The 17,406-nt window shown below is 44.7% G+C and overlaps 2 protein-coding genes across 2 annotated transcripts in view; both read left to right on the top strand.

Moving 5' to 3' along the window:
• Positions 1-17,406, top strand: part of LOC148042286 (SLAM family member 6-like) — a 979,974-nt gene that overhangs the window by 244,801 nt on the left and 717,767 nt on the right. The gene's annotated exons all lie outside the window — the stretch shown is intronic.
• LOC148042304 (uncharacterized) overlaps positions 1-17,406 on the top strand; it is a 64,409-nt gene that overhangs the window by 11,741 nt on the left and 35,262 nt on the right. Inside the window, 1 exon segment of the mRNA XM_087702991.1 lies at positions 3,566-3,576. Coding sequence (XP_087559117.1) covers positions 3,566-3,576 — 11 coding nt within the window.

The following is a 17,406-nucleotide window of genomic DNA, read 5'->3' as shown; positions in this document are numbered from 1 at the left end:
CGAAATTCGTATACTTTTTCTACCACCATCTCATCAAGCGGAATCACACACACACACACACACACACACACACACACACACACACACACACACACACACACACTCTTTGGGGGGGTGTTGAATTACTCCGCCTCATAGCAAAGACGCGGTGCAAAGTCGGCGCAGCATGTGTTCGGCCCCCGCTTACGCCGAACCAGGGGGTTGCATTGGAAAGCCGCCAGTCTTCTTGCTTCTTCTCCTTCTTTGCCGGTGAAGCCGGCAAAGCTCCCACTGGCGCCCCCGCCCTCGCCCTCCGCTCGGAGCACCTCAGCTGGGCTCTGGGTTACCCCTGTCGCCGCCTCCACCTCCGCCGTTTTCCTACTGGCTCATGGCTCCTCAAAAGCACGGCAGAGGAGGAAGGGGGAGGGATAACGCGGGGGCCAGCTCAGGTGCTCCGCGTGGAGGGAGAGGCACCACTGCCATGGGCAGCTCATCAAAACAAGTCTGGGGAGGTCTTTTGCGGGCGGCCAGTTCTAGCCGCCTGCAAAGGACTTCCCCACGTTTGCTTTGGTAGAAATCTCTGCCTGGCAGTTAGAAACTGCTGCGCGGGGTTTTCTTTCCACGTGTGCGGCCGCGCTGCTGCGCACCTTAGGGGAACAGTGCACATGCTTCAATGTTGGTGGAGAAGAGAAGGAAGGACTGAGATGCTGAGTCCCTGGTTTTATGCCCTCCCTACGGCTACATCTTCAAGACTTGCAACGTGCCCTAGTGGCGGACAGGTGAACTGCGGCTACATCTCCAAGTCTTGCAACGCACCCTAGTGGCCAACAAGTACGCTGCGCCTGCATCTCCAAGTCTTGCAACGCACTCTAGTGGCTGACAAGTGTACTATGCCTACATTGCCAAGTTAAGCAATGCACCCTAGTGGCTGACAAGTGAACTGCGGCTACCTCTAGAAGTCTTGCAACGCACCCTAGTGGCCCACAAGTGAACTGCGGCTACATCTTCAAGTCTTGCAATGCATCCTAGTGGCCAACAAGTGTACTGCGCCTACATCGCCAAGTTAAGCAACGCACCCTAGTGGCCGACAAGTGAACTGCAGCTACATCTTCAAGTCCTGCTATGCACCCTAATGGCCAACAAGTATGCCGCGCATGCATCTTTAAGTCTTGCAATGCTCCCCAGTGGCCGACAAGTGAACTGCAGCTACATATAGAAGTCTTGCAACGCACTCTAGTGGCCAACAAGTACACTGTGTCTGCATCTCCAAGTCTTGAAATGCACCCTAGTGGCCAACAGGTGAACTGCAGCTACATCTTCAAGTCTTGCAATGCACCTGCCACAGCCCCTTCACTTAATAACCAAGAAAGAAACCACTCAACTCCATGTTTCAGAATTAAGTGTACTTTTACTGATTATAAACGATGAGAAGTGAAGCAAAGCTGGATCTGAGTAAAAGAGCGCAAAAGCAATAGATATCAATAGATGCTTCATTCCCCTCCCCTTGATACCCCAGTCCACAGCCCAATCATATATCACCACAACTGTCAGGTGGGAGACATCTTCAAACATCATCATCAGGTTGGAATGCTGGACAGTTGGCCTTGGCGGGAAACTCCCCTCCTTCCACATGCGCAAACGATGGTGAAAACAACTCCCAATTAACAGTCCTACTGCACAGATCATTTCCCCCCATCCAAATACCATGCCCTCCCTCCCCGTTTCAATGGCGGCTGAAAAGCAAGCAGCAAAACAGAGGCTGACAAATCTTCAAGTCTTGCAACGCGCCCTAGTGGCCAAAAAGGGAATTGAACTCAAAGAATTGATAATACATTCTAGAAATTTTCTGAGTTAATCCTAGTTATAGAATCTTCCTTACCATGGCAGAAGGGTCAGATATGCTGAAACCCATGCCTGAACCCAGCATAGACTCAGAATTGGTCATCCAAAACTCAGAATTGGATGTCCAACTATCAGAAAAGGCGGAAACACGTCAAATAACCTATGACCTAAGACAGCATAGAAAGCCTACGCAGATTATGCAGTTATACGTCTTGGAGGAATGGGACGGGGTTTATTGAAAGCAGGAAAGTGGCCGGAAGCAGTTGCAGCATCTCTGCGACAAACTCGAAGACGATCTACCCCCCAAACGCCTCCGTTCATTGAGTAAAGATATGGACGAAATCTACAAGCTATGGAGATCTTATGGAGACCGCCTCAATGACATCCAGTTACAACTAAATGATGATGAAGAACTCCAGAGGGAAAAGCTGCACATTCAGTTGTTAAACAAAGAACGTAAAAAGGAGTTTCGACACAGCAAAGACCTTATACAAACCAATCTGAAGAGGGAGACAGCCCTGGATGAGAAGGCTGAGTCTGAAGCATCTCAACAGTCATATGTAGCTCCCTCTCATGCTTCCAAGAGAGCATCCTCATCCAATCCCAAGGACACATCAGAAACAAATGCCAGATCCGAAGTGTCTTGTCGTTCGCGAGCACCATCTCAGTGGTCACATGCAGCCCCCTCACGCTTCTAAGAGGACATCCTCATCTGGTCCCATAGTTACACAGGGAGAGAAGGCCGCATCTGTCACACGACATCTCAACACTCACACGCAGCTTCCTCCCACATCTCCAGAAAGGCCTCATCTTTCCAATCAAAGACAACTCGATCTCGAACAGGTAGCAGCGTCTCGCAGCAATCATCCCGTTACAGACAAAGGTCATGGATATCTACAGCTGGAGAAGCACTAATAGAAGCTGAGATGGCAGAGGTGGATCTAGAGGCAGCAAGAGAAGAGCAGCTGCAGCAGCCAAAGTTCAGGCAGAGAAGGCAGCTGCAGAAGCAGAGTGCCAAACAATGTTCCCTCTAATTTTTTTTCAGTGTGAGCAGAAAAGTATAGTGTTTGAGTGGCATATTTTCATGCCTGAGCACCTGAATTTTTTTCACAGATGTCACCTAAGACAACAACAAAATCAGTATTATTTGAAACTCAAAGTTATGTTTATTCAAGGTACCCGCTTAATTAAAAGTGTTATATAATATCAGTATCACTTAACAACGCTCCTGCTTAGCAACCAAAATGTTGGCTCAGAACCTCTGGCATTGAAGCAAGTTACAAGATCCTTGCACCCATAACCCTTTAGGGAAAAAAAATCCCAGGGGTCTTCAAACCTGGCAGCTTTAAGACTTGTGGACTTCAACTCCCAGAATTCCTCCTCCAGTCATGTTGCAGCGATGTCATTGGCGTGGATCTGCTCCATCCACAGCATACTTGTTGGCCACTAGTGTGCGTTGCAAGACTGTGAAAATGTAGGTGCAGTTCACTTGTCAGCCACTAGAGTGCATTGCAAGACTTGAAGATGTAGCCGCAGTTCACTTGTTGGCCACTAGGGTGCATTGCTTAACTTGGTGATATAGACGCAGTACACTTGTTGGCCACTAGGATGCATTGCAACACTTGGAGATGCAGGCGCAGTGCACTTGTTGACCACTATTGTGCATAGCAAGACTTGGAGATGTAGCCGCAGTTCACTTGTTGGCCACTAGGGAGCGTTGCAAGACTTGAAGATGTAGCCATAGTTCACTTGTCGGTCACTAGGGTGCATTGCAAGACTTGGAGATGTAGCCGGTTCACTTGTCAGCCACTAGGGCGCGTTGCAAGACTTGGAGATGTAGCCGTAGTTCACTTGTCAGCCACTAGGGCGCGTTGCAAGACTTGGAGATGTAGCTGCAGTTCACTTGTCAGCCACTAGGGCGCGTTGCAAGACTTGAAGATGTAGCCGTAGTTCACTTGTCAGCCACTAGGGCGCGTTGCAAGACTTGGAGATATAGCCGTAGTTCACTTGTCAGCCACTAGGGCGCGTTGCAAGACTTGGAGATGTAGCTGCAGTTCACTTGTCAGCCACTAGGGCGCGTTGCAAGACTTGAAGATGTAGCCGTAGTTCACTTGTCAGCCACTAGGGTGCATTGCAAGACTTGGAGATGTAGTTGCAGTTCACTTGTCAGCCACTAGGGTGCGTTGCAAGACTTAATGCACCACTTTTCACACATGACAGTACTGACTCTCCTTCCAGGGATCAACTTCCCACAACTTCCAGGGCAACTTCTCTCGGTCAATTCTTCTCACTCTCACCAAAGAGGCTCCCTGCTAAGGTCAATAGGCTGGAGAGCTTCCAAAACTATAATATAGGGGGACACCCATTATGACAAAAGAGGTCAAACAGGGGGGCCCATCAGACATGGCGTTAAGGCCAGTTCATCCTCCATGTCTCCAGTGTCTTTTTCCCCACTTGGAGCCAAACCCAGAAGGACATGTCTTTCATTAGAAGGAAAGAAGGAGAAAGGAAAGGGAGGGAGGGAGGGAGGGAGGGAGGGAGGGAAGGAAGGAAGGAAGGAAGGAAGGAAGGAAGGAAGGAAGGAAGGAAGGAAGGAAGGAAGGAAGGAAGGAAGGAAGGAAGGAAGGAAGGAAGGAAGGAAAGAAAAGGGGGACGTCGGGAGGCTTGTAGACCGGGTCGCATCATGCCGGCCCGGTACCGACTTCATGCTAGTAGACCGGGGTCTGTATTCACAAGTGGTAGACCGGGTCTCGCTATGCCAAGCATTGTAACTGGAGACCGGGAGCTCTCTGTTCCATTGGTAGACCGGATCCCTTCTTTGCAATTGGTAGACCGGGTCCTATCTGCATCATTGGTAGACCGGGTCGTGTCTCCACAACTGAAAGGCAACTTCACTTTAAATTGGTATAGTTTCATAGGTGCCCTTCGTACCCCAGGCGAACACCTCACACGTTGCCTCCTTACATTTTTCACGACTGCCCTGTGGCCTTTCTCTTTTACATCCCTGCAATGCACCACTTTTGACACATGACAGTCCTGGCTCCCCTTCCAGGGATCAACTTCCCACAACTTCCAAGGAAACTTCTCTCGGTCAATTCTTCTCACTCTCACCAAAGAGGCTCCCTGCTAAGGTCAATAGGCTGGGGAGCTTCCAAAACTATAATATAGTGGGACACCCATTATGACAAAAGAGGTCAAACAGGGGGGCCCATCAGACATGGCGTTAAAGCCAGTTCATCCTCCATGTTTCCAGTGTCTTTTTCCCCACTTGGAGCCAAACCCAGAAGGACATGTCTTTCATTAGAAGGAAAGAAGGAGAAAGGAAAGGGAGGGAGGGAGGGAGGGAGGGAAGGAAGGAAGGAAGGAAGGAAGGAAGGAAGGAAGGAAAGAAAAGGGGGACGTCGGGAGGCTTGTAGACCGGGTCGCATTATGCCGGCCCGGTACTGACTTCATGCTAGTAGACCGGGGTCTGTATTCACAAGTGGTAGACCGGGTCTCGCTATGCCAAGCATTGTAACTCGAGACCGGGAGCTCTCTGTGCCATTGGTAGACCGGATCCCTTCTTTGCAATTGGTAGACCGGGTCCTGTCTGCATCATTGGTAGGCCGGGTCGTGTCTCCACAATTGAAAGGCAACTTCACTTCCAATTGGTAGTTTCATAGGTGCCCTTCGTACCCCAGACGAACACGTCACACGTTGCCTCCTTACATTTTTCACGACTGCCCTGTGGCCTTTCTCTTTTACATCCCTGCAATGCACCACTTTTGACACATGACAGTCCTGGCTCCCCTTCCAGGGATCAACTTCCCACAACTTCCAGGGCAACTTCTCTCGGTAAATTCTTCTCACTCTCACCAAAGAGGCTCCCTGCTAAGGTCAATAGGCTGGGGAGCTTCCAAAACTATAATATAGGGGGACACCCATTATGACAAAAGAGGCCAAACAGGGGGGCCAATCAGACATGGCGTTAAGGCCAGTTCATCCTCCATGTCTCCAGTGTCTTTTTCCCCACTTGGAGCCAAACCCAGAAGGACATGTCTTTCATTAGAAGGAAAGAAGGAGAAAGGAAAGGGAGGGAGGGAGGGAGGGAGGGAGGGAGGGAAGGGAGGGAGGGAGGGAGGAAGGAAGGAAGGAAGGAAGGAAGGAAGGAAGGAAGGAAGGAAGGAAGGAAGGAAGGAAGGAAGGAAGGAAGGAAAGACGGAAGGAAGGAAAAGGGGGACGTCGGGAGGCTTGTAGACCGGGTTGCATTATGCCGGCCCGGTTTTGCCTTCGCGCTAGTAGACCGTTGTCTGTATTCATAAGTGGTAGACCGGGCCCCACTTTGCAAGGAACTTTTGTGACTGGTGCCCCGGGAGCCGTCTGCGACATTGGTATGCAAAGTAGGCAAATTTGAAACCATCAGGTCTTCCAGATTTGAAGAGAAGGCCCGGTGTACCGTTATACAGACGGGTCCCGGTCTACCGACTGTGCAGAAAATCCAATCCACGTTGTGCGGGCAGGAGCTGGTCTACCAATTATACAGGTGGGACCAGATTCGCCACGCGAATGTCTGGCATAGGGGGCCCCTGTCTACCAGTTGTGAAGACCGAACCCGGTCTACCAGCGCGAAGGTGGTACTGGGCTGGCATGATGCGGCCTGGTCTACACGCCTTCTGCTGTCCCCTTTTCCTTCCATCTTCCCTTCCACCCTCCCTCCCTCCGTCTCTCTTTCCTTCCTTCCCTCCTACCTCCCTCTTTATTTATCTTTTCTTCATTCCTCCCTCCCTCCTATTCCTTTTTCCCTTTCTCCTTCTTTCCTTCTGATGAAAGAAATGTCCTTCTGGGTTCGGTTCCAAGTGGGGAAAAAGACACTGGAGACACGGAGGATGCTTGGAAAGACGGTTTATTGGTGGGCAGGACCACATGGCTTGAGCTCTGCACAGAAAAGGTGATCACATGCTTCAATGTTGGAGGATAAAAAGAAAAGGGCTAGGCTTTTTATAACCTGTTCAGTCCCACCTCTCTGTTTACTGTTCCTGTGTAAGAAATGTATTCTGATTGGTTGTCAGACTCCCATAGGGCCATGCAGGGGCAACTCTCTAGGCTGCGTTTTGAATCCAGGTTTGGTTGAGTTCTCAGATGCCATGTGGGGAGTTGGGTAAAGGGCCAATATTATCATGGCTTAATCCCATCACCCTGCAGCTGAAGGGGAGAACTCTTTATTATGTAAAGGGACTGGCTTGGACTTCTTAATGGCCCATTGACAAAGTGGGTGGGGGCAGGAAGCTGCAGGGAGCTATTCTCTCTTTATAAAATGTTTCTCCCTTTTCACTTCCAGAGAAATATTCTGCCTTTTCAATATTTCCTAGGATATTTCATTTTTCTGGGAAAGGGATGGGTGATAACTTCCTACACTGGTACACATATTACTTATTTTCTGGAAATAAAGACCATGGGATAAGACACCACTAACACTCCTTGGTGTGTGTGTGTGTGTGTGCCCACATAACTCTGGAATGCCTTGAGTAATTTCAACCAAACCTTGTACACAGATGACTTATTCTCTGGAAGAAAGAAAATACTGGGAGGGGGAGGGATCCAACACCCCTCAGAGAAAGAGAGAGGGGGGGGAGAGAGTAAATAATGAACGCTTGGAGCAATTTCAACCTCCCTTGGTATACAGAAGACTTACTCTCAGGAAAAAAGCAATGTTGGGGGTAAGCTTGGTGTCCATCCATTCATCCATCCGATCTATGTCTCTCTATCCATCCTCTTGTGTCTATCTATCTTTCTATCCATATAGTATCTAGTATCCAGGGACGTGCACTCACTAGAGGCAGGGGAGGCGGGGCCTCACCAGTTTCCTGAAGAAAAAGAAAGAATTTTAAAGATTTTTTTAAAATAATTAAAGCCAAGCTAGTTGCTGCCAGAGTCCAACTCACGGTGACTTGGAGTCTGCTTAGTGCTAACTGTAGGGGGAGGCCAGAGAACTATGGGCCTCCTTTGCCTAAGGAATTTTTCGCCTTTTAACAGTTACGTTAAAAAGCAAAAAAAAAATAGTATGCAAATGAGGCCCATAGTTCTCGGTCCTCTTCCTGAAGAGGGCACGTGGTGGCTCTAGGAGCCACTATCCTAGCCTGCCTGGCCCTGGAGCCTGGCTAGACCAAATCTGGAATTTTGGCGCAGCTGGAAGGTATTAGCAATAGCAGTAGACTTATATACCGCTTCATAGGCCTTTCAGGCCTCTCTAAGCGGTTTACAGAGAGTCAGCATATTGCCCCCAACAATCTGGGTCCTCATTTTACCCACCTCGGAAGGATGGAAGGCTGAGTCAACCCTGAGCCGGTGAGATTTGAACCGCTGACCTGCTGATCTAGCAGTAGCCTGCAGTGCTGCTTTTAACCACTGCGCCACCTTGGCTCTAGGTATGTGGGTCAGAGGGACGGGGCAGGGGGGAAGAATTCAATTTATTTGTAATGTAATTGTAATTTGTTTTTATTGTGTGCGTGTGTGTGTGACACTTTATTTTTTAAAGTGTCTTCCGGGCCGAGTGAAGCAACAACCTTCAGACAGGAAAGCATACAGCTTGTTAGAGAAGTAGATTTTAAGGGGTTTTGAAACAATAGCAATCTTACAAGCTTAAAGTTGGCACATTAATACAAAGTTTCTGTGCAGGCTCCAAGCCATCTTGTTTCATTTCCATATTCAACATAAACAGCTAGGAAAAGTTGTTAGATCAAATCAGAGAAAAGAACCAACTTTCTGTGGTCTGAATGGATTTGTACTTGAAACTCCTGTTAATAAAGGATCGTGATGTGCATTTTGAAGGCAAAACTGCTTCAGATCAGCTGCAGCTTGGGGAAAGCCGGGGCTTGTGAGTTTGCCAACCATGCGGGTGTGTGTGTGTGTGTGTCGTGTCGGGGCAGCGCCAAACGCAGAGTCTGACCCTCCGACAACCTAGCTGGAAAAGGATGGGGGGGAGCGGAAAAACAAGAGGCGGTTTGAGCCCAATCTAACGGATTGTGGGGACGAGGAGGAGAGTCACCAGTTCCTTTAATTTGCTCTGTTTCCTCCCCGCTCCATAATTGGCAAACCGCATCTTCACAAGCCAGGACCACGTGGTTCTCTCGGGGAGAGAGGGAGAGGGAGAGAGAGGAGGGCGCCTTTGGAAAGGGGGCTGCTGACGCAGAAATCCTCCCTCCATCTCTCTTTCCCCACCCCATCCCTCCTCTCCCCCCAAAATCCACCCTCTGCCTCGCCAAGCCGCCACGATGTCCTCAGAGAAAACAAGTGAAGAAGCGCCCTGGAGGCATGGAGGGAGGGGCGGAGTGGGAAAAACATGGGGAGGGAATTGCGCGTGCCTGCATGTGCCACGGAAGACCCCCATCTCCACCCACCCTCTCCAAGCGAAATGGATAAGGCTTGACCAAGTGGGGAGGAGCGAGGGGTCCTTTGGCCAGATCTGGAGTAGGAAAGTTTTTGTGTGGTGCGAGGGGCAAAGTTGCAGTCTTTGGGAAGGTGGTGGGGTGGGGGGAGGGAGGGAGGGAAAGAAGAACCGTGTTTTTTCTTTCTCTTTCTCTCCGCCTCACCGGCAATGAAGGTCACCGCACGTCACTGACATTAAGTAATGAGATAGGTCTATAATTTTTTGGTTGGGTAATATCTTGATCTTCTTTGGGTATCAAAGATATAAATGCTGTCTTCCAAGATGCGGGCACTTTACCTTCCGTTTGAATTTTATTAAATAGTTTTGTAAGAGGTTCTACCATTTCTAACTGTAAGTTTTTATAGTAAACCGCTGTCAAGCCATCTGTGCCTGGCGCTTTCCCTAACTTTAGTTGTTTGATTACCTGCAAGATTTCCCCTGAGGTTATTGGTTGGTTCAACTTTTGCCTGTACTCTTCTCTAACTAGGGGTATTTTCTCTTTATCTAAGTATTTGTCTATATCTAAACCCTTAATTTTGTCCCCTTTGTACAATTCTGTAAAAAATTCCCAAAATACCTTTTGAATCTTCTCCTGTTGAAACACCTCCTTCCCTCTATAACTCAATTTGGTTACATTTTGAATTTTCCTTTTTTTCCTAATCTGATAAGCTAACCATCTGCCCAGTTTATTTGCGTTACAAAAAGTGTTGTGTTTTGCATATAATAAACTAATGGCTACCTTGTCAGAGATCAACATATCAAATTGGGATTTTAATATGGTGATTGCTTCCTTAACCTTTGTATCACCTGGGTTCAATGTTAACTCCAACTCTTTCCCTTTAATTTCCTCTTCCAATTCTTTTCGTTTTTGCCCTTGTTTATGTCTATGTATTTTGTTTATATTCATCAGTACTCCTCTCATATACGCTTTGCTTGCATCCCATACAAATTCCATAGATGTACCCTTATTCATATTCAGAACAAAGTATTCAGATAACAATTTTTTATAATCATTAGTGTACTTTTCATATCTGAATAAGTTTTCATTCAGCCTCCAAGACCTTCTTGCCTGCACTACCCTTCCCAATTCCATCCAAACTGGGTTATGATCCGAAAGGACCCTCGCTGCAATCTTTGTCTTCTTCACCCTAGAAAGTAAATCATTAGTGATTAGTATAAAATCAATCCTTGAAAGGGATTGATGTCTATCAGAAAAAAAGGTGAAGTCATATTCCTCTGCGTTTCTTTCTCGCCAAACATCTCTCAATTCGAAGTCGTCCATCATGTCAAAAAAAAGTTTGGGTAACTTAGCTCGGATTTTAGTATTTGGGTGAGAGGTCTTCTTATCTCTTTTGGTGTCAATCACGCCGTTCCAGTCACCCAATAGTATACAAGACTTAAAGTACCACTGTACTAATTTAGCATGAAGATTTCTATAGAATCCGTCTTGCTGTTGATTAGGAGCATAAATTCCCAAAAGTAATGTCTTTTTCCCTTCTAAGATTAAGTCTAGCGCGATATATCTTCCAAAGGGATCTGCTTCAATTAGTTCAGCCTTAATGTCTTTTCTTAAGTATACAACTATACCATTTTTCTTTTCCGTAGCAGAGGTCACAAAATGTTGATCAAGTTTGGCGTTAAACAAATATTTTTGATCAGTTGATTTGATATGAGTTTCTTGCAAACAAATTATTCTTGAACTGTTCATTCTTGAACTGTTTGAGATAGTGAAATATTTTCTTTCTCTTCTGTGGAGAGTTCAGTCCATTGACATTCCATGTCAAAATCTTAGTTGTCATTTTTGGTTGCCTGAAGCTTTTTTAGAGCCTCCTGCATGGCCTGTTTAACCTTTGGTCTAGCTCCTCCCATGGCTTCTGAGCTTGTTGCTGTACCTCCTTGTTGAGGTTGTTGCATTGTAGCTTGTTTTTCCATTCATCTGGTAGTCATACGGCTAGGTCTTTGTTCCATGACCCCTTAACCTTCCGGGAGGAGGAAATGGTGTGTTTTGTCTGGTAGTTGTGTGGTTTGCTGTCTATCTTGTCCTTCTCATGGTCTTTCTCCAGATCCAGATGATTCAGGGTGTCCCACCTTCAGAATCTTGTGATAGAAATCTCGAGCTTTCCATACAGAGTTGAGACGATATCTTTGCTTGTCAAATGTAATTATAATACCAAATGGCAAATCCCATCTATACTGTATCTGACGGTTTCTGAGTTCTTCCACTAGAAAGGCATAGTCTCTCCTGCCTCTTAGCATTTGAGGTGGTATTTCTTTCAAGACAATCAAAGCCTGACCACCAATTTGAAGCCTGGTGTTATAGGACTCTTGTAATATCATGTTTCTGAGCTCTCTTGTGGTGAAGTATATGACTACATCTCGGGGGAGTTGCTTCTGCTTTGCCACCCAAGAGTTAACACGATAAATTTTATCAATCTGCCAGTCAAAGTTGGACCCCGGTCTTCCCGCCAGACGGTCAAAAGCCTCTGAAAAAATCTGTTTCAATAGCAATAGCAATAGCAGTAGACTTATATACCGCTTCATAGGGCTTTCAGCCCTCTCTAAGCGGTTTACAGAGAGTCAGCATATTGCCCCCAACAATCTGGGTCCTCATTTTACCCACCTCGGAAGGATGGAAGGCTGAGTCAACCCTGAGCCGGTGAGATTTGAACCGCTGAACTGCTGATCTAGCAGTAGCCTGCAGTGCTGCATTTAACCACTGCGCCACCTCGGCTCAAGTCCTCCTGTTTATCATCATGCAACCCCCTGACTCTTAATGCGAGCTCCATCTGCCTGTACTGTATCATAATAATTTGTTTTTCAGCATTTTCAACTTTTTGTTGCACCACCTGTTTTGGATGTCAAATTGGTATTAGCTTCATTAAGACCCTCTAGGTTATCTTCAATTCCAGAAACATGTTCTGTCAATACAGTTACAATTCCAAGCATATCATCATTTATTTTGGCAATCCTAGTATCAAGTTTATCATATAAGTCCGCCTTAAACTCATTTATCTCGTTCTTTATCGCCTCTCTGAATTCTCTAAAAGTTTCTAAATTCTGCTCTCTAAATTCTCTAAAAGTTTCCAAAAAAAGTTCTTTCGTTAGCAAATCTCCAGTAGGGGGCATAGAGGGTGGAAGCTGCAACTTTGTACCAGGTATGGGGGATGTGCTTCTAGGAGGAAGTTTCGGCCCAAGATTTAATTTTGATGCCATTATGTCTTCAAGCAATTAATCAAACTCTACTGGCCCGCGGTGCAGCTTACGAGAAGAAAAGTATTAAGTCACCCCTTTGTTAGTTCTTTAGGATTTTTCAAAAGGTTTCAGAAAAGGGCGTTGTAACAAAGCAGCTCGGCATATTCAGTGCCATTTTGGACTTCTCTATATCAGATATATATATTAGCAAAGTTGGTAAGAGGAAAGTCTTGTAAACTCTTCAGAGAAGTGAAACTAATTAATGAGATACTGCTAGCCGACTGTTCCTCCCTTTTTGCAGAAAGTTTGCAGAAGGTTTCAAAAGATTAGCATTGTAACGAAACAGTTCAGCATATTCACCTCTGGAATGTCTCTATATTAGCAAAGAGTCTTTTAAAACTTTTAAAAGTTGATAAGAAAAAAGTCTTGTAAGCTCTTCAGAGAAGTGAAACTAATTAGTAAGAAACTGCTGGCTGGCTGTTCCTTTGATCTTTTTTATCACTGTTCTTTGTAGAGGAATTAGGAATGTGACATTGTTACGGAGAATGCACAATCGCCATTTTAGGAGGTTATTTTTTAAGAAAAAAAAACCAAGTGCACGAAGGAAGCTCTTGTAAAAAATGAAGCTAGGATTTTAAAAAAAAAAGCAGATAAGGTTCTCAGATACGGACTCTGCTTGTATTAATTTCAGATAAATAGTTCAAATATTGTCCTAAGTGGAGGTGCCTTACTTTGCGCCGTAATAAAAACAGCTAGGGATTTCCGGCACGGAGATATGATTCAGCCTCGGCTGGCCCCCCTTCTATTCGCAGCAAAAAAAGCTACAAACTTCAAAGGAAAAGCTCTTACCAGCTGGATCTCTCTCTTGCTCTTCTTTGCCTGAAGAATGAGGTATCTACCAGATATCTAGGCAGATAACACGACCAGAAACCCGGGGGCAGCTCTATTAAGCTACCACCATCAGCAAGATCCTGCCCAGGAAGTCTGTACAGGTAGTCCTTGACCACAGCTGAGGCCAAAATTTTTGTTCCTGAGACATTTGTTAGGTGAATTTTGCCCCACTATACCACCTTTCTTGCCACAGTTCTTAAGTGAATAACTGCAGCTGATAAGTTAGTAGCATAAGTGAATCTGGTTTCCCCATTTGACTTTGTCAAAAGGTCACAAAAGGCGATTACATGACCCTAGGACACTGAAACCTTCATAAATACTAATCTGTTGCCAAACATCAAAATTTTGATCGCGTGACCATGAGGATGCTGCAACAGTCGCTAAGTGATCTGGGTACTTGAGAGACCGCCTGCTGCCAATTACCTCCCACAGACCCATTAGATCTCACAGGGTTGGCCTCCTCCGGGTGCCATCTACCAGCCAATGCCACCTGGCTATTACCAGGGGGAGGGCCTTCTCTGTGGCAGCTCCGGCCCTCTGGAATGAACTCCTCGCAGGGATTCGGACCCTCACCTCTCTCCTGGCCTTCCGAAAAGCCGTCAAAACCTGGCTTTGCCGGCAGGCCTGGGGGTGATGAGTTCCCTCCCCTCTCGACATGTATGGTTGTGCGACTGTTGTCCACTTTTATTATTTGTATTTTGTCTTTTATGTTCCCCCTTTTTTCTCCCCTTTGAATTGTTCTCTGCCTTGAGTCCTCCCGGAGAAGGGCGGCATACAAATAATAAAATACCAATACCAATAAGTGTGAAAATGGTCGCTAAGTGTGAAAATGGTCATCAGTCACTTTTTTCAATGCCATTGTAACTTTGATCACTAAATGAACTGTTTGAAAGCTAAGGCTAGCTTGCATTATAATGCCTTATTAGAATTGAAATAGAAATGAGTCGAGTCGAGTCGAGTCGAGTCGAGTCGAGTCGAGTCGAGTCGAGTCGAGTCGAGTAGAGTAGAGTAGAGTAGAGTAGTTTATTAGCCAAGTGTGATTGGACACACAAGGAATTTGTCTTTGGTGAATATGCTCTCAGTGTACATAAAGAAAAATAAAATAGAATACGTTCATTAAGAATCATAAGCTACAACACTTAGTGATAGTGATAGGTTACTAATAAGCAATCAAATTATACTAGGAAACACATTATTGGATTTTTAAATTACTGGATTTTCTTTCAAAGAAACTCAGTATGTGCTTCCTGATTATTAAAAGTGCAAATTCAGTGTCAATGACTCCTGACTATTTAAAAAAAGATTTTATCCAAAATAAATGGAAATAAACCTTTTAAAAAAATTCTATGCACAATACTTTGAAATGTATTGTGCATAAAAATTTTAAAAATGGTTTATTTCAATTTATTTCGGATAGAATCTTTTTAAAAATAGTCTAAGACCATTTAAAAAAAGAATCCACGCAGAATAAATTGAAGTAAAAAATTTCAAACTATTCCACACAGAATAAATTGAAATAAACCATTTTTAAAAGTTCTATATTGTGCATAGAATTTTTAAAAATGGTTTATTTCGATTTATTTCGGATAGAATCTTTTCTTAAATAGTCTAAGACAATTTAAAAAAAGAATCCACACAGAATAAAACTATTTTAAAAAATCCTGTGCACAATAAATAACATTATTTTAAAATACATTGAAAAAAGAAAAGAAAAAAACCCGGCTCCCTTACCAGCAGGCAGAATCAGCCGAACTCTGATGCGATGGATGGAAGGAACAGGGAGAGGCAGGCAGAGAGGCAGCAGGAACAGGTAAGACACTGGACTGGACTGTGGGGGGACAAGAAGGGTCGCTAAGCAGGTGTGGAGAAAGTCTGCATGGTCCGTCCGTCCATTGATTTTGATCACATGACCATGGAGATGCTGCAACATTTAGAAGTGTAGAAACTTGTCATAAGTCACTTTTTTCAGTGCTGTTGCAACTTTAAATAGTCACTAAATGAATTGTTGTTGAGTCTAGGACTACCTGTAGTTTCAAGTCTTTGTATTGTCTTTGTGTTCATCTTTTTGGTATCTCAACATTAAATAATAATATAGAGCATTCACACCTAGATTTTAAGAAAATAGCTTATGGGCAGTAGAAAAGCTACTGATATTAATCCCTACAGTCTTATATTATTAGTTAGCATAATTATTATATATTTAACTACTTCAGAGTAAGCCTTAATCATTCCATAACCGATTAGGGGTAATTTTGTTGGAATCTTTTTTTCAACCTGGTCTATATATATATATCCATTTAGGAACTCAAAGCATCACCTCCTTTCTCCCATTTTTCCAAAATACTTTCAGGAAGTAGGTAGAGCTAACAGAAAATGACTTGCCCCAATCCCCCAGCAGAGCAAAAGAAAACTTGAAGATGAATTTCTCTATTGTATTTCCACTCTTCCACCTTAATGATCATCCTCCCTCTCTGGTAGAGCGCTTTTAGACATCCTTTGTAATTCCAGAAGAGGAATCTTTTAAATTTGGGGAGAATATTCTGGCTATTTCACAAATAGGGATTTATCCTTTCATTAATAGATTTTGTGACATGGCTGGTCACAAATTTTTCTTGCTCAGAAAGAAAACTCTCACAGCCTCTAGCAGGTGTCAGATGTGGGAAATCAGGCTCTGCCCTATTCTCAACCACAGGAGGTGACTTTGGTTATTCCTCTATCTTCACTTAGCTTAACTCAGAAGGTGATAAAAAATTGGAGGAGATGGCACCATGCAGGCTACCTTGAGTTGGGGGGGGGAAGCAGGATATATATTTAATTAATGCATAAGGTAATAGCTTGTAATTTCATACTGACATTTCTATTTTTATAAATCTTTGCTCTGTGCATTTATCAGCCAGAGCACATTTATTCCTTTAAATTATTCTACTATTCTGTTCATTTGTCCAATTTCCTCTCCCAGCTTTCATTCAAAGGTTCTTAGTGTACATAAACGTTTATCTTCAGAATAAACCTACCTACCTACCTACCTACCTACCTACCTACCTACCTGTCATCTATCTATTGAAAAGTAGCAACAACTGACCCTACATTAGAACAATTTAGGCTGTATGTTGAAACTGCCAAGTAGGAGTGTAACAACTTTTTTATTCTATTGATATGCAGCAAACATCATCACTTTAGTGACCAAAGTTGCAATGGCATTGAAAAAAGTGACTCATGACCATTTTTCACACTTAGCGACCGTTGCAGATGCCATAATTAAAAAGATTTATGAGTGTGCAGAAATGGACAGAATGACGGGTTGGCTGAGGGACAAAGGAGAAACGGAACATTATCTGAGCTGGAACCTGTGGTATATGTGGGCGACAAAGAGAACAGCAGGGACTGTTTAAAACGGGGAAAGTTAAAATAGCAGCTCTTAACAATGGGAAGTAAAAGTGAACTATTGTAACAGATCCCTGAATTGTGTAACAAGAAGATGCCGGTTAGAGACTAAACAATGAGGAAGAAAAAAAATGTTGGGCTGCGAATGACTGTCAGGGGTGTGTGTGTTAGTATGTTTAAAGTTGTATTTGTATTTGTATGTCTTATTAAAAAAATGTATAACCAATAAAGATTATTTAAAAATAATAATATTCTATACACAATAAATTAAAATAAAACCATTAAAATATTCTATACACAATAAATATTTTTTTAAAAAAAACATTAAAAGCATAAAGGGAAAAAAGCAGGAAGAATCAGCAGCTCTCCGATGTGATGGATGCAAGGAGCAGGCAGGTGAGCAGGCAGCAGGTAAGGTGGCCTGGCTGGCAGGCTTAGGCAGCCAAGGGAGACTGGGGGACTGGGGGGGTGGGAGGTGGCAAGAAAGGCCTCAGGTGGCGATTCTGGGGCCCTTCCTCCACTGCAGGGCTCCGAGGCTCCGGAGGCTCGGTCAGCATTCCGGTGGCCATGTTTTGAAGCCGGCAGCCACCTGGAGGCCTTCTTTACTGGTGCAGCCACTTTTGGGGCAAATAGGGCTTCTGTTTTCAGCCCGACAGCCCCAAAAGCCTCATCTGGGCATCTATTGCAGTTGCGAGGTGCTAAGGAGGGTAAAG

The sequence above is a fragment of the Thamnophis sirtalis genome, unplaced genomic scaffold (assembly GCF_051295495.1).
Source record: "Thamnophis sirtalis isolate CommonGarterSnake01/CBP01778 unplaced genomic scaffold, rThaSir2_p1.2 scaffold_18, whole genome shotgun sequence".
In the NCBI taxonomy this organism is placed as follows: Eukaryota; Metazoa; Chordata; class Lepidosauria; order Squamata; family Natricidae; genus Thamnophis; species Thamnophis sirtalis.
The sequence above is the reverse complement of the archived record's forward strand: the minus strand, read 5'-3'. Positions and strand labels throughout refer to the sequence as shown.